This window comes from Amblyraja radiata, chromosome X (assembly GCF_010909765.2).
Source record: "Amblyraja radiata isolate CabotCenter1 chromosome X, sAmbRad1.1.pri, whole genome shotgun sequence".
In the NCBI taxonomy this organism is placed as follows: domain Eukaryota; kingdom Metazoa; phylum Chordata; class Chondrichthyes; order Rajiformes; family Rajidae; genus Amblyraja; species Amblyraja radiata.
The window spans coordinates 9,910,076-9,933,172 of record NC_045999.1 but is presented as its reverse complement, the minus strand read 5'-3'; the positions used below and the strand labels follow the sequence as shown (position 1 = coordinate 9,933,172).

Genomic DNA, 23,097 nt, shown 5'->3' with positions numbered 1-23,097 from the left:
AGCAGATGCCAGTTTTTTTTTTATTTTAAAGACACAAAGTGCCGGAGTAACTCAGCGGGTCAGGCAGCATCTGTGGAGGACTTGGGTAGGTGATATTTCAGTCTGAAGAAGGGTCTCGACCTAAAGCATCACCAATTCATGTTTTCCAGGAATGCTGCCTGACCCACTGAGGTATTCCAGCATTTTGTGTTTATGTTTGTAAACAAGGAGAGCAACTGTTGTTGGCCTTGATAATGTTTTATTTCTACAGTGTCTCTTTGATACAAGAAAAACAAAATCCCTGCTGCAACAGGCAAAAAATACACTTTCTCCCGTCATTAGAATAGGAAGCTGGCTTGCATCACAGCTCACAACCAACCTTTGTTGCATTAAAGACCTCTGATAGATCGCATGTACTCTATTTGCCAATGGTTGATTAATCTATTGCTGCTACCAGTAACATCTATACGTTGAGCCTTTAGTTCCTCTTTACATATTCATGAATGAATTGTATCTCCACAAGTGTTTTTGCCTGAGTTCTAGCCACCATCTGTAGCTTGAATTTATAACAGTTGGCATTAATCCAGGCATTGAATTTGGTAGATTACGGTGTGATGCAATTAAGCATTAAAGGTATTAGAACTACACGGTAGGAGATAACAGTCCTGGTATCAGAGCTGGGCAATTTAAGAACAAAGTGAGGAAGCATTTTTCCCACACTGGAAAGCTGAGCTCTTTCTCCCCAAAATGCTGCAGATACTACAATGGCTACATTTCTATAGGAAACGGATATGAAACTCAGGCTGGGAAATTGGGTTGTGTTGCAGATAAGGCGTGATCATTGCGCTGCATGTAAAAGGCTCCAGTTGTGTTGTAGCCCACAATTGTCACCTCATTGAAACATACAGAAAGTGAAAGGCCTGGATAGAGTAGATGTGGAGAGGATGAGAGAGTCTCATGCTAGAGGTCATAGCCTCAGAATTAAAGGGGTTCGACACTATGATGGCACGACCCTTGGGAGCCGCCACAGGACGCTCTTTTAGGAAGGAGGTGAGGAGAAATGTCTTTAGTCAGAGGGTGGTGAATCTGTGGAATTCTTTGACATAGAAGGCTGTGGAGGCCAAGTCAGTGGATATTTTTAAGGCAGAGACCAAGCGTAGGCTTGGCGATCGTTTTGCCGAACACCTCCGCTCGATCCGCATTAACCAACCTGATCTCCCTGTGGCTCAGCACTTCAACTCCCCGGGCACAGCATTCGGGAATTTATTTGGGTTTTTTCTCAGAAAAGTCCTACAGACATTGACTAAGTATTCCTTCAACAGTTAATGTTTTGGGGGTTGTTATTGTACAGTGCCAGTCCCCCCTGAAATGTGAATGTTGAGAACTCGATACCTGACTTTGTACTTTAGAATGTCTTACCTTCTCTGACATAAAACTTTAGTAAATGGAAAAACTTAAAAACTTCTGTCCTACAAAAAAGAACAAGTTACTTACGTCGGGTTTTTTTTTCACAGCTCGATGTTATCTTGGAAACAAATCTAGCAACAATCCGTGTCCTGGAGACTGTTCTGAAGAAGCTGTCACGGATGTCAGCGGATGACCAAGCTAAATTCCGTTTGGATAACACCCTTGGAGGAACCTCAGAAGTGATTCACCGGAAGGCTATTCAGAGGATATACGCAGACAAGGCTGCAGACATTCTTGATGGCCTGAAAAAGAACCCTGGTGTAGCTGTCCCTATTGTACTGAAAAGGTAGCTTTATTCTGATTTTGTTATTATTATCTAAGTATGGCTAAATGTGCTAAATATGACCATTCCAGAGAAGCTGAACAAGTGGACACCTATATCTGTGATGATGGGGGCCACTGTCATTTTCCTTCATGAGCTTCAGAAATGTGACCAAGTGTAGGTCATGCAACTGCTGGAGTGGCAGTTCAGTTATTCTGTACAATCATTGTTAATCCCATCGGCTCCACTTTACTGTCTGATCTTCAGCTTACCAATGACCCTCTAAGGGAAGAAACTTCCTCCTCTTATAGACACAAAATGCTGGAGTAATATCATGCGATAGGAGCAGAATTAGCCCACCGGCCCATCAAGTCTACTCTGCCATTCAATCATGGCTGATCTATCTCTCCCTCTCAACCCCATTCCCCTGCCTTCTCCCCATAACCTCTGACATCTGTTTTTTTTACACCAAAGATAGACAAAATGCTGGAGTAACTCGGGAATGGTGGAAAGAAGGAATGGGTGATGTTTCAGGTCTCGACCTGAAATGTCACCCATTCCTTTTATCCAGAGATGCTGCCTGTCCCACTGAGTTACACCAGCATTTTGTGTCTGCAGTACCTTCCTACAAAATTCCTCCTCTTGTCCTAAATTTCTCATCCTCTCTTAAATAAGTGACCCCATAGTTTGAAATTATGTCTTGTAGTTCCTCTCTAAGTTCCTCTCTGAGGGGAAGCGTCCATGTTGTCACCTCTCTCATCCAGACTTTATCCAGATTTTCACACCAAAATCACTCAAGTGAGGTACTGGATTTTGAAACCTTGCCCTATAATCTTCAGGAGAGGATTGGGATGGAAGTTTGGAAGGATCAATCTATATCTTTGAAGATGAACCTCGCCATGAATGAACTTTAACCATTGGAACAATCTTAAATATGCCCACTTTAACTCAGTGTGTTTCTTTGATCTATATCCCTAGTCGAATACTGCTGCATCTGTGGAAACCGGGTGTTACAAGCGGTGTGACATTACCTTACGGTATCTGTCCCTCTGTCCCTCTGTGGGCAGTGTTTCATGGGAATCTGCTTTCTGAAGAATCGATTTGTAGATCCAACAATGCCCAATTTTTTCCCCCTTTATGTCTTTTTAAAGTTTGTTCTGCCTTCCGTTTATTTCAAACTGCTTGTAAGTTGTAACTCGGAATCTTTGGAATTTTTATGTTAGATGTTTTTTTGTTCTTGTCTCCCCTCTGCAGGTTAAAAGCAAAGGAGGAAGAATGGCGGGAAGCACAAAGAGGTTTCAATAAGATCTGGAGGGAGCAGAATGAGAAGTACTACTTGAAGTCCCTAGATCATCAGGGAATCAACTTCAAACAGAACGACACCAAAATTCTGCGCTCCAAAAGTTTGCTCAATGAGATTGAGAGCATATATGATGAGGTATAGAGTCATAGTCATATAGTTGTACAGGGTCGAAACAATAGTGTCAAGTCAAGAGAGTTTATTGTCATGTGTCCCAGATAGGACAATAAAATACTTGCTCGTCATAGAGTCATATCGTTGTACAGTGCGGAAACAAGCCCTGTGGCCCAACTTGCCCACACTGACCAACATATCCCATCTACACTTGTCCCACCTGCCTGGGTTTGGCCCATATCTCACAAAACCTATCCTATCCAGGCACCTCTCTAAATGTTTATTGAACGTTGTGATAGTTCCTACCTCGTCCCATACGATACAGCATGCAAAGAGGCCCTTCGTCCCAACTTGCCCACACAGGCCAACATGTCCCAGCTACACCAGTCCCACCTGCCCGCGTTTGGTCCATATCCCTCCAAACCTGACCTATCCATGTACCTGTCTAACTGTTTCTTAAACATTGGGATAGTCCAAGCCTCAACTGCCTCCTCTGTTCCATACACCCACCACCCTTTGTGTGAAAAAGTTATCCATCAGATTCCTGTTAAATCTTTTCCCCTTCACCTTGAACCTATGTCCTCTGGTCCTCAATTCACCTCCTCTGGGCAAGAGACTCTGTGCATCTACCCGACTATTCCTCTCATGATTTTATACACCTCTATAAGATCACCCCTCATCCTCCTGCGCTCCAAGGAATAGAGTCCCAGCCTACTCAACCTCTCCCTATAGCTCAGACCCTAATCCTGGCAACATCCTTATGAAATACAGTAGATGGAATTTAATCTTGAAAAATATGAGGTGATAGACTTTGGGACTGAACATTATTCCTGTTATCCTGTATCTACACCGTGGATGGCTCGATAGAAATCATGTATTGTCCTTCCACTGACTGGTTAACAAGCAACAGAAGCTTTTCACTGTCTGTTGGTACACGTGACAATAAACTAAACTAAACAGTGTGATTGACCAAGGGAAATTGAAGAGAGGACTCATTGAGTTATTCCAGGGCTGGAGCGTTTCAGCTTTGAAGAGAGATTTATTTGGCCGGGTTTTATTCCTCTGGGTGGAGAAGGTTGAGGGGAGATCTAACTGAGATGTACAAAATGATGAGAAGCATAGATGGGGTAGAAAGGAGGGAAGTCTATAACCAGAGTGCCCAGGTTTAAGTCCAGCGTTTTGTGCCTATCTTCGGTATAAACCCACATCTGCAGTTCCTTCCTGCATAGTTAAGGAAAGTAGAAGATTTAGAGGGGACTATAGGAACTTTTTTTTTTCTCACATAAAGAGTGTTTGAAATCTGGAGCACACTGCTTGAGTTGGTGGAAGACGCATATATTCTCAGGTGTGCACTTCAACCCTCATAACAATGAAGGCCACCTGCTGAGTGATGGAAAATTAGGATTAGTACAGATGTGTATTCGATAGCCAGCATGGACATGGTGGGCTGAAAGCCTGTATCTCCCATTGTATGATTGTAAATGTATCTGGTCTTCTGGACCACCATGTTATCTATCGCTATTGTGTGATGACTGAAGACTGTGTGATACCTGAAGACTGCAACGACCAGGTTCAGGAATAGCTACTTCCCCACAGCCATCAGGCTATTAAACTTGGCTCGGACAAAACTCTGAACATTAATAGCCCATTATCTGTTATTTGCACTTTATCAGTTTATTTATTCATGTGTGTATATATTAATATAATGGTATATGGATACACTGATCTGTTCTGTATTCATGCCTACTATGTTCTGTTGTGCTGAAGCAAAGCAAGAATTTCATTGTCCTATCAGGGGCACATGACAATAAACTCTCTTGAACCTTAAATGTATCTGGTGTTGTTAATGCAGTTGTTGAAGGTTTTTGCCGTTCTTTTACAAACTTATGCCTGATGTTGTTTCTTTTTATATTTGTGCATGTTTAGCGGCAAGAACAGGCATCTGAAGATCACGCACATGTGCCATCTGGCTCTCACTTAACCTTTGTTTATGAGGACAAGCAGATCATGGAGGATGCAGCCTCCCTCATTATCCATCACGTCAAGCGGCAAGCTGGGATACAGAAGGAAGATAAGTACAAAATCAAACAAATAATTTATCATTTCATCCCAGACCTTTTGTTCGCTCAGCGAGGTGAGCTGTCAGATGTAGAGGATGAGAAAGATGACGATGAAGATGAAGAAATGGACATGGACGAGAGCACGGGGGCAACTAAAAAGCACAATGGCATCGGCAGTAGCCCACCCAAGCCAAAACTTATGTTCAGCAACACGGGAGCACAAAAACTGCGGGGCATGGACGATGTGTACAACCTATTCTTTGTGAACAACAACTGGTACATCTTCATCCGGCTGCACCAGACCCTTTGCTCGCGACTCCTGAAGATTTACAATCAAGCGGAGAAGCAGATTGAGGAAGAATGCAGAGAAAGGGAACAGGAAATGTTGACAGGAAAACGAGACAAAAATGACAGTCCTGCTATTCAGCTTCGACTAAAGGAACCGAGTGAGTATATAAGAGTTTAAGAAGGAACTGCAGATGCTGGAAAATCAAAGGTACACAAAAATGCTGGAGAAACTCAGCGGGTGCAGCAGCATCTATGGAGCGAAGGAAATAGGCAACGTTTCGGCCTGAAACGTTGCCTATTTCCTTCGCTCCATAGATGCTACTGCACCCGCTGAGTTTCTCCAGCATTTTTGTGTACAAGTGAGTATATATATATATATATATATATATATATATATATATATATATATATATATATATATGGGGTTCTAAGTGGGCCTTCCTTATTAGAAAATACTGCCTGCCGTTTATTTATTTTCCTATCACAACAGAGTTACAGGCTAGGCTTCAAATTATAGTGCTTGAGCTGTGGACAAAACCGACAAAAGCCTGTGCCAAGAACAGCAGTACGGTGCCGCAGCAGTAGAATTGCTGCCTCTCAGCGCCAGAAACCCGGGTTCGATCCTGGCTACACGGGCTGTCTGTACAGAGTTTGCACGTTTTCCCTGTGACCGTGTAGGTTATCTTCGGAATCTCCGGTTTCCTCCCACATCCCAAAGACATACATGTCTGTAGGTTAACTGGCTTTTGTAACTTGTCCCTAGAGTGTAGGATAGTGCTAGTGTACGGGGTGATCGCTGGTCGGCACAGACCTGGTGAGCTGAAGGGCCTGTTTTCTGCGCTGTATCTCTAAATTCTAATGTCTAAAAAGCAGCTGAATTGGGTGGACAATGCTGAGAGGGATCGTAATGGTGGACAAGAACTATGAAGGGCCAAATGGGAGGTTGAAGAGCAGGGTCAAAGGATGCTGCTGACTCTCTGGAATGCCTCATCAGTCAGGTAGACAATTTGGATTGTAGGAGAGTCTTCAGGATCTGTAACATTGCAATTAGGAAAGACCACTATTGAAAGAATATTTTTAAAGTTAATTTTGTCATCTATCCTGCATTCGCATATCTAGATGTGAAATTGATGAGGCCAACCTTCTATTTTCAACCGGTTAGACGGCCTCAGAACATCGTTTTGTATTTCAGTGTAACATTTTAATACCACACAGTGGTATTTGATAAGTTGGAGCTGGAATTTTGATGCATGATCCACAAACGTTTGCCTTCATTGTGCCTGTTTCTTGTTTCCTGGAAATGTTAGGGAACATAAGTTACAGTGGTGTAGCGGTAGAGTTGCTGCCTTACTGCGCCAGAGACCCGGGTTTGATCCGGACTACTGAATGGAGTTTGTACGTTCTCCCCGTGACCGCATGGGTTTTCTCCGAGATCTTCGGTTTCCTCCCACATTCCAAAGACGTACAGATTTGTAGGTTAATTGGCTTGGTATAAATTTAAAATTGTCCCTAGTGTAAGTAGGATAGTGTTAATGTGCCTGGATCGCAGGTCGGTGCGGATTCGGTCGGGCGAAGGGCCGGTTTCCGCGCTGCATCGCCAAACTAAATTAAACTAAATTTTAATATTTTTCAGTTCTGTCCCCAGACATGATAGCAAGGTCAGATTGGCCAGGCTAGGCAGGATCATCGTCTGTTTATCCAGAATGAAGTTACAGTTCCTCATTCACTATACCTGCAAAAACTGACTATTTTACAAGTAACGTCCAAATGCTATGTTTGTTTTCTGGAGTCAAGCACGGAGAGCAGGCATCAATGTTCAGTGTTTTTCTTCGTGAATAGTAATTGGAAATAACAAAAGACTGCTTGTGTTAAATACGTTGACCTATGGTTGTAGGTCAGGATGATTTATTTATGAATGCATTGTTGCATAGTTAAGCTGCATTGATTGCACTGACTTGTGTGTCATCACAATTGATTCTCTATGTTTACCTTGTGGTGAAAGAAAGCTGTTTATTGATTCACATCCAACCTTGTCTGATGAAGCATCTGCTCAACTGTTTCCAGTGAGACTTAAGAAGCACATTTATGCCAGATAGGAACAAGTAGTAGATATTGCACATTGTCAGGAAAGCATTATGAATCAACTCCCATCAAATTAATGCACTTGATGTGTGTGGCACTGAGTATGTATCCCCATGCTTGAATGCTTTAAACGGCATTGAACATATTTAAAATCGCAGCATCTTCCATTACACATATTTTACCCAACAGTGACGCACTGCTTAAATAAAATTAGTTTGGAGATACAAGGAATTGCAGATGCTGGAATCTTGAATAAAGCACAAAGTGTTGGAGTAACTCAGTGGGTCAGGCAGCATCTGTCGGGGGGGGGATGAATAACAAGACACTTCTTCAGACTGATTTATTAGTTGAATCTTTTCTTTTGCATGTTCTTTTATTTATTTTACTATGTGGTGTCACTTCACATGATACTTGTAAAATCACCACTAAAATGTTAACAGTCAGTTAATATCCGATGAACATTGGGAACAAATTGGAGACACATTTGGCTGCTGGTGCTGGAATCCTGAGCAAAAAACTCACTGCTGGAGGAAGTCAGTGGGTCAGGCAGCATCTGTGGAATGAAATGAAGGAGGGTCCCCACCTGAAACATTGTCTGTCCGTTTCCTTCCATGGATGTTGGCCGATCCATTGAAGATCCTTCAGCAGTTTGTTTTTTGCATTGGGAACAGATTGTTTAGGTTCAGGTTTATCATTGTCACGTGTACTGAGGTACAGTGAAAAGCTTTGTTTTGCATGCTATCCAAACAGATCAGATATACCATTCATAAATACAAACAAGTCAAACTCAAATACACTAGGTAGAACAAAAGGGAAGTGCTGAATATAGTTTACAGCATTGCAGCACATCAGTTCCAGAGATGAAGTCCAACGTCCTCAATGGGGTAGAGGTGAATTGACAGTACTCTAGCTTATGGAAGGACCGTTCAGAAGCCTGATAACACGGGAAGAAGCTGCTCCAGAGTCTGGAACAGAGGGGAAGAAGCTGTTCCTGCGCACTTTCAAGCTTCTGTACCTTCTGCCGTACCGGAGCAGGGAGAAGAAGGAATGACCAGGGTGAGACAAGTCTTTGTTTATGTTAGCTGCTTTTCCGAGGCAACATGAAGTGTAGATGGAGTCAATGGTGGGAGGTTAGATCTCTCTGATGGACTGGGCTACATCTACAACTCTCTACGATTTCTTGCAGTCTTGGGCAGAGCTCTTCCCAAACCAAGTATTCTGTCGTGCGTCTGTAGCAGTTTGTAAAAGTTACTCGAGACTCTGGTCCTGTGGGTGAAACCTACTGGTGCCAAATATGGTCGTATTTTCACTCCTGAGTCAGAAAGTTATTGGATTCAAGCCCACTGCTGCACGATGTGAGCACATAAGCTTAGTTTAATTGTAGTTATTCTGTCCTCTGCTGTAGTAGTACTGAATATTACATTGTAAAAAGTGGCATTTGTCAAATAAGACTTTAAAATTATTCAATGTGTACTTGTTCTGTTAATTCACATTGATGTAATAATCATATGCCACTACTTCAGTGGGAATAGTGAGTTCTTACTTTTATTCTGTTCAAATTCCTCTTTCAATGAGCGTAACAATATACAGTACTTGTAGACTGGCCATTCTTCACATCGCTGTTTATTCATTCATTCAGCTGTAACTTACACATTAAATTAAATGCAGCGGAATATTCCTGGTTCTCCGATATTTAATTTTCTTTAGGTATGTATCCTATTCTATTTGGGATAATAACTGAACTAACTTAAAATAACAAATTAAATTATCTGGGTCCATCCACCCTTTCAATCTACATTCCAATCATAAAACCACAGACTACAAGACATAGGGGTTTAATTAATCCATTTGGCCCATTGGATCTGGTCCACCATTCGATCATGGCTGAAATATTTTTATACAATATTTTATAAATATTATATAATAATTTATATATATAATTGTATATATTATTATATAAATATTTTTCCCTCTTAACCCCATTCTCCTGCCTTATCCCCGTAAACTTTGAAGTATCATGTATGCAATTTTAGACAATAGACAATAGGTGCAGGAGTAGGCCCTTCGAGCCAGCACCAGCACCGCCATTCAATGTGATCATGGCTGATCATCCCCAATCAGTAACCCATTCCTGCCTTCTCCCCATATCCCTTGACTCCGCTATTTTTAAGAGCCCTATCTAGCTCTCTCTTGAAAGCATCCAGAGAACCTGCTTCCACCGCCCTCTGAGGCAGAGAATTCCACAGACTCACAACTCTCTGTGAGAAAAAGTGTTTCCTTGTCTCCGTTCTAAATGGCTTACTCCTTATTCTTAAACTGTGGCCCCTGGTTCTGGACTCCCCCAACATCGGAAACATGTTTCTTGCCTCTAGTGTGTCCAAGCCCTTAACAATCTTATATGTTTCAATGAGATATCCTCTCATCCTTCTAAACTCCAGAGCGTACAAGCCCAGCTGCTCCATTCTCTCAACAAATGACAGTCCCGCCATCCTGGGAATAAACCTTGTTACTTGAGGCAGGGAAGAGGTGTGCGAGACACATTATGTTTCTGGTGTACAGACCGATGTTTATAAGAGTTTGAGGCAGAAGTGAAGGGCTGAGAATGACATGTGCCAGTGAATTACATGTGACTGCTATGTTTAGAAAACTCAATGCAGTCACTCACCAACGTTGTCCGTCCTAAATTACTTCACATCCAATAAAGATCTTTTTGAAGCAAAGTTGGAAATAATTGGCAGCCAATTTACACACTTCAAATGTCAGCAACACGATAATGACTAGTTATATTATCTGTTAAGTTTTCCCGATCTGAAACCTCCTCACCTTTGCATGTCCTCCAAAACGAAATGCTGCCTGACCTGCTGAGTTACTCAAGGAATTTATGTGTTTTTTTGCAAACTAGCTTCTGCTGTTCCATGTGTTTAAATTATCTTTAAAGGCGACATTGATTAAGGGATGTATATTGACCTGAACATTGGGGATAACTCTCCTGCTATCTCCAAAACATAGCCGTGGTATTTTATATACATCAGTTAAATGAATAACTGGGAGTTGAAGATCTCATTTGAAAGGCTCTTCAGCGTTCCCTCAGTTGTGCCTGGGAGTGTCAGACCCCAGTCAAATCTTTGTGTCGTTTCTGCAGGCCAATGCCTGAGATCTGTTATGTAACAGTTTGATAGGATCTACTTTACCCGACTCCAAGGTACGATGCTGAAACCTGCTTTCTCTTGTCTAATTTCAGTGGATATTGATGTGGAAGACTATTACCCAGCTTTCCTTGATATGGTGCGGAACCTTCTAGATGGCAACATGGATTCCTCCCAGTATGAGGACACCCTTCGGGAAATGTTTACCATTCATGCTTTCATCGCCTTTACAATGGACAAACTCATCCAGAGTATAGTCAGGCAGGTAAGCTGTCACCGGCCAAAGCCTTGGTCTGAATGTTATCTGAGTGGATATTTCTGCCCTCTCTGCTCATTATTGGGGACTGCATTGGAAAGTCAGCAGCTGTTGCATGAAGCAACTTTTTGGACACAAAGTAATCTGGTGAAGCACGACCATTGGGGCACCATAACTCAACGGAGCTGGTCGGGTAGAAATGTAAATTGTGAGGGGCAGGGATGGTGTGTGTGAAGGAAATTGGAGGAATAGGGTGAGGAGCCTAACTTCCACAATTGTCCCACCACTGCACTACTTGTCGCTTTACCTCCCCCCTCGACTCCATCCTAGGACCCAATCAGTCTTTCCAGGTGAGGCAGAGGTTCACCTGCACCTCCTCCAACCTCATCTATTGCATCCGCTGCTCTAGGTGTCAACTGCTCTACATCGGTGAGACCAGGCACAGGCTTCGCCCAACACCTCTGCACAGTTCGCATTAACCAACCCGATCTCCCGGTGGCTCAGCACTTCAACTGCCCCTCCCATTCCCAATCCAACCTTTCTGTTCTGGGCCTCCTCCATTGCCAGAGTGAGTCCCACTGCAAATTGGAGGAGCAGCACCTCATATTTCACTTGGATAGTTTACACCCCAGCGGTATGAACATTGACTTCTCCAATTTCAGGTAGTCCTTGCTTTCTCCCTCCTTCCCCTCCCCTTCCCAGCTCTCCCACAGCCCACTGTCTCCGCCTCTTCCTTTCTTCTTCCCTCCCACCCCCACATCAGTCTGAAGAAGGGTCTCGACCCGAAACATCACCTATTCCTTCGTTCCATAGATACTGCCTCACCCGCTGAGTTTCTCCAGCATTTTTGTCTACCTTCGATTTTCCAGCATCTGCAGTTCCTTCTTAAACATTAGGAAAGATCTTTCTCAACCATGAGGTGTGTCTGTCACGTGTTCACCAGGTTTTGTTTCCGCTTCTATTCCGGTTCCTTCTCCAGATCATATTGTGGCACAGGCCATGATTGCTTATCCTGCCCTTCAATTTCTAATGTAATTTTGAAATCTAAAAACATATTTGAAACCTATTCTCACCTTTTTGTGATTTGCTCTTTTCAGCTGCAGCATATTGTGAGCGATGAAATCTGTATACAGGTGACCGATCTCTACCTTACAGAGAGTGGAAACTGTGCCACCGGTGGCCCCTTGGTCACCACGTCCTCCCGAGCTGCTATTGAAAGCAACTACCAGCGCAAGTCTGAACAGCTCATGTCAGATGAGAACTGCTTCAAGGTAAGTGTGTTCAAATATTCCTCCCTCATTTAAATGCTACCCAGCTCTTTCTAAATTACCTCTCGGAAGTTGTGGCAGGGAATTAAGAAAGTGGCACCTGAATGGATTTATGATCAGCAATTTGGGAAACTCCCCTCTTCCTTGATTCTGTTCTGTGCAGTCCATTTATTTCTGCTCTAAGGATTGAGCCAAAATGTATAAGAAGGAACTGTAGATGTTGGTTTAAACCGAAGATAGACACAAAAAGCTGGAGTAACTCAGTGGGGTCAGACAGTCTCTCGGGAGAAAAGGAACAGGTTATGTTTCGGGTCGAGATCCTTCTTCAAGTTGAGGGATAAGTGACGTTTCGAGTCGAGACATCACCTATTCCTTTTCTCCAGAGATGCTGTTTGACCTGCTGAGTTACTCCAGCTTTTTGTGTATCTTTGAGCCAAAATGTATTAACTTTTCCAGTTTTATATTTAATACTTTTGATGAGGATGTAGAGGGGAAAGTATCTAATTCACGTTTGTTTATGGATGGGACAAGGGAGGTAGGATTTTGTACGCTATTAAAGGTTTTATTATTGTGTTGAAAAAGAGACATTTGCTGGATGTGTTGTCAGATCAAATATATTAGTCGTAAATATATTATACTTATATAAGTAGGCAGGAATTATGTATACTTAAAACCATCCAACTCTATAATGTTCCCATCCTTTGCTCCCAGCTTATATTCATACACAGCCGAGAACAAGTTACGTTGACTATAGACCTGCTGGACACTGAAGAGGAAAACTCAGATGGTCCCGTGGAAGCAGAGGTAAGCGCAACACGTTGAAGTTTAGATTAAATTGGACAAGGGTGCACAATTGTCATATGTACCAACAATAGAGGGTGGCGCAGCGGTAGAGTTGCTGCCTCACTGCGCCTGAGACCAGGGTTTGATCCTGACCGCAGGTGCTGTCTGTACAGAATTTGTACGTTCTCCCTGTGACCACGTGGGCTTTCTCCGGGTGTTCCAGTTTCCTCCCACACGCCAAAGACGTGCAGGTTCATAGTTAAATTGCCCCTTGTGCATCGGATAGAACAAATGTATGGGGTGATCATTGGTCTGCTCAGACACGGTGAGCTGAAGGGCCTGTTTCCACACTAGTGTTTGAGGAAGGGCTGTTTATAGAGTGTAGGATGGAACTGCAGATGCTGCTTTATACCGAAGATAGACACAAAATGCTGGAGTAACTCAGCGGGTCAGGCAGCATCTCTGGAGAGAAGGAATAGATGACGTTTTGGGTTGGAGCCCTTCTTTGGACTTCATGTTCATGATCTCTTGTTGCTGATTAACAAGCGATGAGATTGTGATACTTTATTTTGCGGCGTTACTTGTCGGGCACTGCGGCACTGCCAGTGGCTTCAGCGTTCCTCTTTAGTTCACATGTGGAAACTTCACTCAGCATCTCTTTCCAATATGTGCTGTTCCTGGCATGGTCTTTACACTCTCCTTATTGATTCAAGGTTGATCTTCTAGCTTGATGACAAACTGAGGTGACGAATACTTTGGGCTGTGAAGCCACAGGTTGAAGAGGTTAGCAATTATCATACTGGTAGCTCATAGAATCCCATTGATGCCGATGTTTAGGATTGCTACTCATGGAGTCATACAGCGTGGAAACAAGCCCAACTTGCCCACACTGGCCAACATGTCCCAGCTACACCAGTCCCACCTACCCGCATTTGGTCCATATTCCTCCAAACCTGTCCCTATCCATGTAACTGTTTCTTAAATGTTGGGATAGCCCCGGCCTCAACTACCTCCTCTTTCCTTTCCTTAACAGCCATTTCCAGGTTTCTGGGTCATCAATTGCACATAAGCCCGGCTGAGTCGGGTATCAGAATCCAAGGCACATTTTATAATGCAGAAATTAATACTGGGCTGTAAATAGCAGATATATTTTCATTTTGTTTAATCTGAACTCACAGCTTCTGTTTTAAAGTACTGTGCCAGTTACCATTTATGGCATCCAATCCTGGTAGAAGAAGAGGTTGTGTATGAGCCTGAGCTCACTTCCATTCTAGCCTTGTTTGGGTTGATGTGTTCAGCCGCTCCTTGAAGCTTCCTTTACGAAAGGCTAATTAGACCTTGATTTTTCAAATCCTTTTGTGTTGAGTGTTTTGTATGATGTTACTATCATTCAGAAATGAGTCTGGAGATGAGCCTCCCAACTCCTCACAGCTGTATACACTGACTTTTGGCAGAGATGTAGGAGTGCAATGCCTAAATGCTCCTTTGGCAATAGAGGCCTGAGCCCATGGAGACTGGAGATAACTTGCATGTCTTTGATGTGGTTGGGGGGGAAAAAACAGATAACATGTTTCTCTAATTAGAGCCAAGATCAGCCTCTTAGTATGAATCAGCTACTGCCTAAATATTCTTCCATTGACTGAAGTTCTGTCAAATTCACTGTTTTCATGTCCATAAGTTATAGGTGCAGAATTAGGCCATTCGGCCCATCAAGTCTACATTCAATCATGGCCGAACTATCTTTTCTTCTCAACCATATTCTCCTGCCTTCTCCCTATAACTCCTGACACCCGTACTAATCAAGAATCTGTCAAGCTCCACCATAAAAATATCCATTGATTTGGCCTCCACAGTCGTCTGTGGCAATGAATTCCACAGGTTCACTACCATCTAGCTAAAGAAATTCCTCCTCATCTCCTTTCTAAAGGAACGTCCTTTTATTTGGAGTCCATGGCTTCTGGGTCCTAGAGTCTCCCACTAGTGGAAACATCCTCTCCACATTCACTCTATCCAGGCCTTTCACTCTTCAGTAAGTTTCAATGAGTTCCCCTTCTAAACTGCAGCAATTACAGGCCCAGTGCGGTTAAGCACTCATCATATGTTAACCAAATCATTCTTATTTTATTGGGATTAAAGATTATACCCATTTGGAGATTATGATTCAACATAACTGGTTGGGCTGTACAGCTACCTCTTGCATTCGTGAATCAGATTTTGTTGTTATTATCTTTGTTTTCATATTTTGATGAAGCTTGGATATATTAAATTTAAGATACACCCTGATTTAAGCGTGTCATATTGCGGGTGTCAGGTATTGGTGGTGTCATCTTTTGGATGAATCACCGATCTGAGACCCCATTTACCCTCTAAGGTCGATGTAAAGAATCTCCAGCATCATTTCGAAGAAGACTGGGGAGATGTCGCCCATGTTCTGACCAAAATGTATCCCTCAACCAGCATGGTTTTAAAACAAAGCTACTGGTTACTTTCACACTGCTGTTTGTTGGACCACGCTGTGTGTATATTGCCTGCCATACTTAGTTTTGCTTACTTTAGTTTAGAGATACAGCGTGGAAACAGGCACGTCGACCCACCAAGACAATGTCGACCAGCAATCTCCGCATATTAACACTATCCTACACACAATTTACAATTTTACTGAGGCCAATTAACCTACAAACCTGTATGTCTTTGGAGTGTGGGAGGAAATCGAAGATCTCCCGTAGGCAGGAACGGGGTACAGATTGGGGATGATCAGCCATGATCATATTGAATGGCCAAATGTGGCTCGAAGGGCCAAATGGCCTATTCCTGCACCTATTGTCTATTGTCTATTATCTCGGAGAAAACCCACACGGTCATGGGGAGAACGTACAAACTCTGTACAGACGGCACCCGTGGTCAGGATCGAACCCGGGTCCCTGGCGCTGTGAGGCAGCAACTCTACCACTGCGACACCATCATTATTACATTACATTTCGCAAGTACTGGCAGTAAAATATTTTGGGGCATTTGGAGATCATGAATGGGGCGATATAACGGCAAACCTCTTTTAACATAAATTAAACAAAATTAATATTTAAACAAAAGGTCTCTCACTGTTGCGCCTCTGTCTCCAGGTGAGTCAGCAGAGATGGGCAAAATCATCACATGGTGACATTTTACATGAAGGTACAGCAACCTTCCCCGTGCCCATCTGCATTGGAAGGAATTTACAAGTATATGTGGAAGTTAAACTTCAACTAAAGTAGAAAACATTTTATGAGCAATATATCCACCTGTTTTGGCTGATGATTTTTGAATACACTTATCTGTTTACAGCGCTGGTCAGACTTTATGGATCGTTATATGAATTCAGATTCTACCTCTCCTGAACTACGGGAACATCTAGCACAGAAACCTGTGTTCCTGCCAAGGTAAGGCTCCTCTGATGACTTCCTAGATGAAGTCCTAACATAACAAGTCCTAACACAACCAAAATCAAGTAGTCAAGTAATTATCATTTTGGTGTTGTGGAAGTTTCATAAGTTGTAGGAGCAGATTTAGGCCATTCGTCCCATCAAGTCTACTCCGCCATTCAATCATGGCTGATCGATCTTTCCCTCTCAATCCCATTCTCCTGCCTTCTCCCCGTATCCCCTCCACCCGCACTGTCAATCTCCGTAAAAATATCCATTGACTTGGCCTCCGCAGCCGTCATTTTGCTATGTGTAAATTGAGTCCTGCATTACATCAGTGACTAAATTTAAATGAGCTTCTGGCTATAAAATGGAATGACCTGAAGTTGTGGCAAGCAGCATACAAATGCAAATCATTCTTAATGGTAAACAGTACACCATTATAAAGGACTTAAGGGCCTGTCCCACTTACGCAATTTTGTTGGCGACATGTCGCGGGGGTGACGCCTGTTTGGTGGTGAGTAGTCGCCCAAAGAGTCGTATCTTTTTCTGGTCGCCGCTGGATTTTCAACATGTTGAAAATTTTCGGCAACCTGCTGCGACTATGACGGGTGCTGGCAAGTCGCCGAAAAAAATTGCGTAAGTGGGACAGGCCCTTTTAGCAACATTATTTTGGAGATTTTGTCTATTTGTTTTTGCACAAAATTGCACACAGCTCTTTATCCACTGTAGCGATTACTTCGGGTTGATTAGTGATCACTAGGAAACTGGCCTGGATACATATGGCTGAAACTCCACCTACTATGGCTTATGCTTACTCTTTCTGATAGTGGTATTACTATCACTGTGGTACATACAGCTGGTAGACCTGCTGCCTCATGGCACCAGAGCCCAAGGTTCAATCCTGACCTCTGGTATTGCCTGTGTGAAGTTTGTACATTCTCCCTTTGACTGTGTGGATTTCTCCCGGGTTTTCCAGTTTCCTTCACGCATCCCTAAGATGGTGAGTTGTTAGGTTAATTGGCCGCTGAAAATTGCAAGAAATAAGGTCCCAACTCGAAACACCTTTTCTCCAGAGATGCTGCCTGACCCGCTGAGTTACGCCAGTACTTTTTATCTAACGTCAGCATATAACCAGCATCTACAGCTCCTTCCTGCACAAGGAACTGCAGATTTGGTTGACAAAAAAAAGGACAAAGTGTTGGAGTAACTCAGCGACTCGGGCAGCATTTCTGGAGAATCCAGAGAGGTGATGTTTTGAGTTGGGATCCTTCCTCAGACTGATTGTGGTGGGGGTGGGGAAGAAAGCTGGAGGAGAGATGGGGCAGGACAAAGCCTGGTGAGTGATGGGTGGATACAGGTGGGGGAGTGGTTTGATAGTTGGTTGGACAAGGTCCTCATTGTGAAGGTGAATGGTGGAGTTTGGGGAGAATTGATGAAATTCTGGAGAAAATAAGATGGGATTAATGTAAAATGAATGGCTGATGGTATCTTGGTCAAGGTGCTGTTTCCATGCTGCATGTATCTACGTCTAGTCATAGAGTCATACAGCTTGGAAACAGGCCTTCAGCCCAACTTGCCCACACCGACCAACATGTCCCATCTACACTAGCGCCACTTGCCTGTATTTGGCCCATATTCGTCTAAACTTTTCCTGTCCACGTACCTGTCTAATTGCTTCTTAAACGTTGCGATAATCCCTGCCTCAACTACCTCCTCCAGCAACTAGCTCACACTAATTACATGATTAGCTTTTCTTCAATATCTCAGTTCTGTACTTCATATGTAGAACACTGTAAACATATCATCTCCCCTCCAAATGGTGACATTACTAATCTTACAATAATTATGTTTAGTTGAATGGAATTAGGGGATTATTAAGAGGAAGATGTAATAAGAAAGAGCAAGTTTGTGCCTGGCAGCTGTAGTATATTTCCTATGGATTTCCCCCCACACTATTATGTTTAATTGCAGCCAACTGAAGCACTCATCTGTACAATTATGCTTTTAACAGGAATCTACGCCGAATTCGCAAGTGCCAACGGGGTCGGGAGCAACAAGAAAAAGAAGGGAAGGAATGCAGCAATAAGAAATCTATGGAGAATGCGGAGAATTATGATAAAGCACAGTGCAATTTTAAACTCAACTCGTACAAGATGGTGTATGTCTTCAAATCAGAAGACTACATGTACAGGAGGACTGCACTGCTTAGGGCTCGGCAGGTCAGTGCACTCGTTACAGGCTCCGTGGGATTGCATCCTTTGAGGATACGAAAAGCAGGATGATGTGTTTAGGGAGACAAAAATGTGGGAGAAACTCAGCAAGTTAGACAGCATCTATGGAGCGAAGGAAATAGGCAAAGTTTCAGGTCAAAACCCTTCTTCAGACTGTTTCGACCCAAAACGTTGCCTAGTTTCTTCACTCCATAGATGCTGCCTCACCTGCTGAGTTTCTTCAGCATTTTTGTCTACCTTCGATTTTCCAGCATCTGCAGTTCCTTCTTAAACAAGATGATGTGTTCAGTTTAGTTGAGAGATACAGCACAAAAACAGGCCTTTCGGCCCATCGTGTCCGCGTCAACCAGTACTAGCACTATCCCACACACTAGGGACAATGTACAATCTTTACCTAAGCCAATTAACCTACAAACCTGTACGTCTTTGGAGTGTGGGAGGAAACCAGAGCACCCAGGGAAAACCCACATGGTTACATTGAGAACGTACAAACTCCCTGCCGACAGGATTGAACCCGGGTCTGGTGCTGTAAGGCTGTGTCGCCCGCTGCACTGTGGATAATGGGAACCAGACATCTAAAAGCAACGGATATTGGGAGGGGAATTGCAGGTCTAGAGTTTCAGGTTGATGACATTTTAGCTATAAAATCTAATGCTCCCCCCCCCCCCCTTAGATGATGCTTGAATGTTTCTGCCTTCTATTGGGTATGTTAGTAAGATTCCCTTATAGTTGTTCAATAAAATGATGTCTGATCTATGACCTCAGCACCATTTTCCTGCACTATCCCGAAGTTCCTTGTTTTCCTTAATATCTAAAAATCTTATCAAATTCTCTCTTGTCCTACCCTGATCATTTCCTCCTCCTCCTTGCTCCTGACTGACAGAAGGTACAAATGCTTGAGAATGCGCACCACCAGGAACAGCTTCTTCCCCTCTGTTATCTCTGTTATCTAAGCTAGGATATTGTCTGATTCACTTCCACCCCATTGAGGACATTGGACTTCTGGTACTGTTGCGCTACAATGCTGAACACTATATTCTACACTGTATCCTCCTCTTTGCTCTATCTATTATACTTTGAGTTTGACTTTATTGTGGTTATCTATGGTTTATTTGATCTTTCATTGTACCTCGGTACATGTGACAATAATAAACCTAAACGTAAATCTAGAATGTACTCAGAAACGGAGCTTCTTCTATCAAAGAGGTTTATTACATGAAAACATTTCTTCTTATCCCTCTCCTCGTGTCCAAACCTTTATTTTGAGCATGTGACCGTAGTTTTGGACATGACAGCCAGGGAAATCATCAATCCAGTGTTTATCCTGGCATGATCCATACCAATATTGTCTGGTTTAGTTATATTATTTAGCATTCAGATAAACTCGAGAGAGAGAGATAGAGAGAGAGTGAGTGAGTATAGCCAGTCTGTTCAACCTCTCCTCATCCAATGAACCCACCACCCCAGGAACTTCAAAAAAGACACAAAACTAATGGGAAATGATAGGCTGAAAATATTTATTGACTGCTTGTTCACCCCAACCATCACCCAGAGCCAAGTGCATTTTGTCTTGCACATTGAAAATCTTACCTTGGTTGTGTTAACTGGCTTGTCTCATGAAATTGATTCTATAAGTTTCATGAATATTGGGGCGACATAGTGGAAGAGTTGGTGCCTTACCGAGCCAGAGACTCTGATTCGATCCCGGCTACGGGCGCAGTCTGTACGGAGTTAGTACGTTCTCGTGATTACGTGGGTTTTCTCCGGTTGCTCTGGTTTCCTCCCACACTCCAAAGATGTACAGGTTTGTGCGGTTAACTGACTTCTGTAAATTGTAATCTGTCCCTAGTGTGTAGGATAGTGCTAGTATACAGGGATCGCTGGTCAGCGCGGACTCGGTGGGTGGAAGGGCGTGTTTCTCTAAAGTCAAGTCCATTGACGCCGTGTTTTTTTTCTCTTTGAAACGTAGTCTCACGAGCGGGTCAGCACGCGGCTACATCAGCGGTTCCAGGCCTGGGTGGACAAATGGAGCAAAGAGCACGTGACCCGCGAGATGGCTGCCGAGTCCAGCAAGTGGCTAATGGGCGAGGGGTTGGAGGGCATGTTGCCCTGCACGACCACCTGCGAAAAGGAAACGCTGCACTTCATGAAAATCAACAAGTACAGGGTGAAATACAGTGCATTGTTCAAGGGGCCATGACCTACCCACACACCAGGTCCTCCTGTTGTTCAGTGTGCCCGCCGCGTCTGGCATCTCGTCCAATGCCATTCACCAGCTCCTACAACAACAACAACAACAAAATTAAACACTGCTATCTTTTTGTAAATACTCTGTACATATTGTCAACAGACTTTTTTTTTTTTTAAAGGAGAAACAATCTGCATCAATGTGCTAGCATCACTTACTAGCTTATTGTGTATCATAGTATGAGGTGGCTTGGAGTTAGTTGATATGGAAAAATGAGGCACCATTATTAAAGTTTTTACCAAAGGGATTTCAGAGTAATTGTAGCTTTCTTTACATGTGAATTTCTGTTAGTGAAAAGATATTTCTTTATGTACAGAACACTTGCATCATTAAGTGTCCATGTGCAGCATGCCATTACATAGTGTATTTTGGCCTTTTTGTTTTAAGTTTTAATTCAAGTTTGCTCGTCTATAACAACTGGACCAAACTTCACGGCAGACGTTATTTAAACTGTCCGATCACCTTTTCTTTCTTTATGGAAACATTGAACTCTGGGTCTCTGAGGGTAACTTACCTAAGACCTTTTTTAAAAAAAAAAAAAACCTGCCTTAGTCTTCCAAACACAATTTGCTTCCTTTTGGAAGTCTGATAGACTGCTGGTTCCAGTTTTATACAGTATTCGACCCTGTGGAATTGTAGCTTCAGGTATTACAAGACATTAATGAGCAAGTGGTTGACTGACGGACTAATATGTCAACTGACCAGTCCCAATCCCTTCACACTGCAGCATCCAATTCTATTTCCAGACATCCATCAGCGGTTGCTAAATCAGTTGCGAATGACACAGTCCTTAACTTTTCGTGCTGCTTTTTTTTTTTTTTACAAGTTACAGGGAAAAAGATTTTTCATGGTTTGGGCATTTAATTTTGAACATTTCTTTGTTGAAGCATTTTGACTATAGCATTCAAAGCCTCTTACCAACACACTTGGTACCATTAGAAGACAGTGAAACACATCAGGTGTTTTTTTAAAAAAACATGTCACACACAAAAAAAGCTTAGCTGAATTTTGAAAGACTTTCTACGAGCCTTAAACTTTGTTGGCTAGAACATTCACTGATGTCTGTCGTATATTGAAAGTGCTCTAATGTCTGAAACACATGACTGTTAATTATGATGCCTCTGGAAATCAGTTTTATACATTTAATAATACCCTTTTCCTCCCCTAGCCCCTTCTGCCTTCATCTGCTTTTAAGGTTATTTTTACTTGTTGGAAAAAGTTTTTTTTAAGTTTTGAGGTTTTCTTTTTGATGAGTCTGGTCAGCAGCCACACATCTTGTTTTTTTTTTTTTCTCTATGCGCATCTATTCGAACATATTTTGGACTTGTTACTATTCTCTCTCCCCCAATTACTCCTGGAAATGAATGATCTTTTTGTTGACAACAGCAGACTGGTAATTAGGTGAAAACGCTCCACTCGAGAAGTTCTGCCATCTTACAGATTTCTTTGTAAATCAGGTAAATTATTTTCTCTGCCCCCCCCCCCCCCCCCCCCCCCCCCTCTCCGTCTACTGACGTGGGTCAGTGGCTTTTGCTTCCCAAGGACAAACCGAGTAGTGGTTTGGCAAGTATTAGAACAGCCAATCTAATCAAGGCAAGATTTGGCTAACGCAGCTGAAAAGAAAAATCCTAAAACTATTTTCTGCTCAACCACTCACCCGGCTGTTGTCTTAAACCTCCAATTGTCCATTGAGATTGTTGCAACTGTTCAGATAGCCACTGTGCTCCACAACATTGTGATCAGACAATGTCAGAGATTGATTTGTACAGTTTGCCCCAGCAACCTCTCTATTTTCACTTTGTAAAGTATAAGAGGCAGGGCTTTTAAGCCAGCTTGTACAATGCATATATATTGCTTTTTGTATTCTGTGCTGTGATCTTTAGCCACCCACGTGTGATTTCTATACAGAAGTTGTACACTTGACTTGTAGTTCAGTATTTCCCATTAAAATATCGCCAGGGCTGAAATCTGGCTGTCTTGTGTGAAGTGTATTATTTCCTCCATCATTGAATAACTACTTCTTATCGAGCGCACACACAAGATTAGAAGTGGTTCAGCCAGAGCTGAACACACTTCTCGGCATCTGCATACAATGGTGTCTGTCTTGTCGCTTCTTGTGTGTGGCGGTGGAAATATTGGTGGAAACAGGGCCGCAACGTGAACGCTCTTTCCTTGACCCCATTGAATAATTTCAAATATGTAATAAAAATGA

The 23,097-nt window shown here is 42.8% G+C and overlaps 1 protein-coding gene across 5 annotated transcripts in view; it reads left to right on the top strand.

The window, feature by feature from the left end:
- sin3a (SIN3 transcription regulator family member A) overlaps positions 1-22,856 on the top strand; it is a 106,399-nt gene extending 83,543 nt beyond the window's left edge. For 4 of the 5 annotated variants that reach the window (XM_033014973.1, XM_033014971.1, XM_033014974.1 and 1 more), the window contains exons 14-22: positions 1,494-1,732; positions 2,963-3,146; positions 5,049-5,628; positions 10,794-10,963; positions 12,052-12,225; positions 12,934-13,026; positions 16,327-16,421; positions 18,418-18,625; positions 20,607-20,837. In XM_033014973.1, coding sequence (XP_032870864.1) covers positions 1,494-1,732; positions 2,963-3,146; positions 5,049-5,628; positions 10,794-10,963; positions 12,052-12,225; positions 12,934-13,026; positions 16,327-16,421; positions 18,418-18,625; positions 20,607-20,837 — 1,974 coding nt within the window. Of the gene's footprint in view, positions 1-1,493; positions 1,733-2,962; positions 3,147-5,048; positions 5,629-10,793; positions 10,964-12,051; positions 12,226-12,933; positions 13,027-16,326; positions 16,422-18,417; positions 18,626-20,606 lie in introns of all 5 variants that reach the window. The other variant, XM_033014970.1, reaches the window with a different exon arrangement.
- The last annotated feature ends 241 nt before the right edge of the window (positions 22,857-23,097 follow it).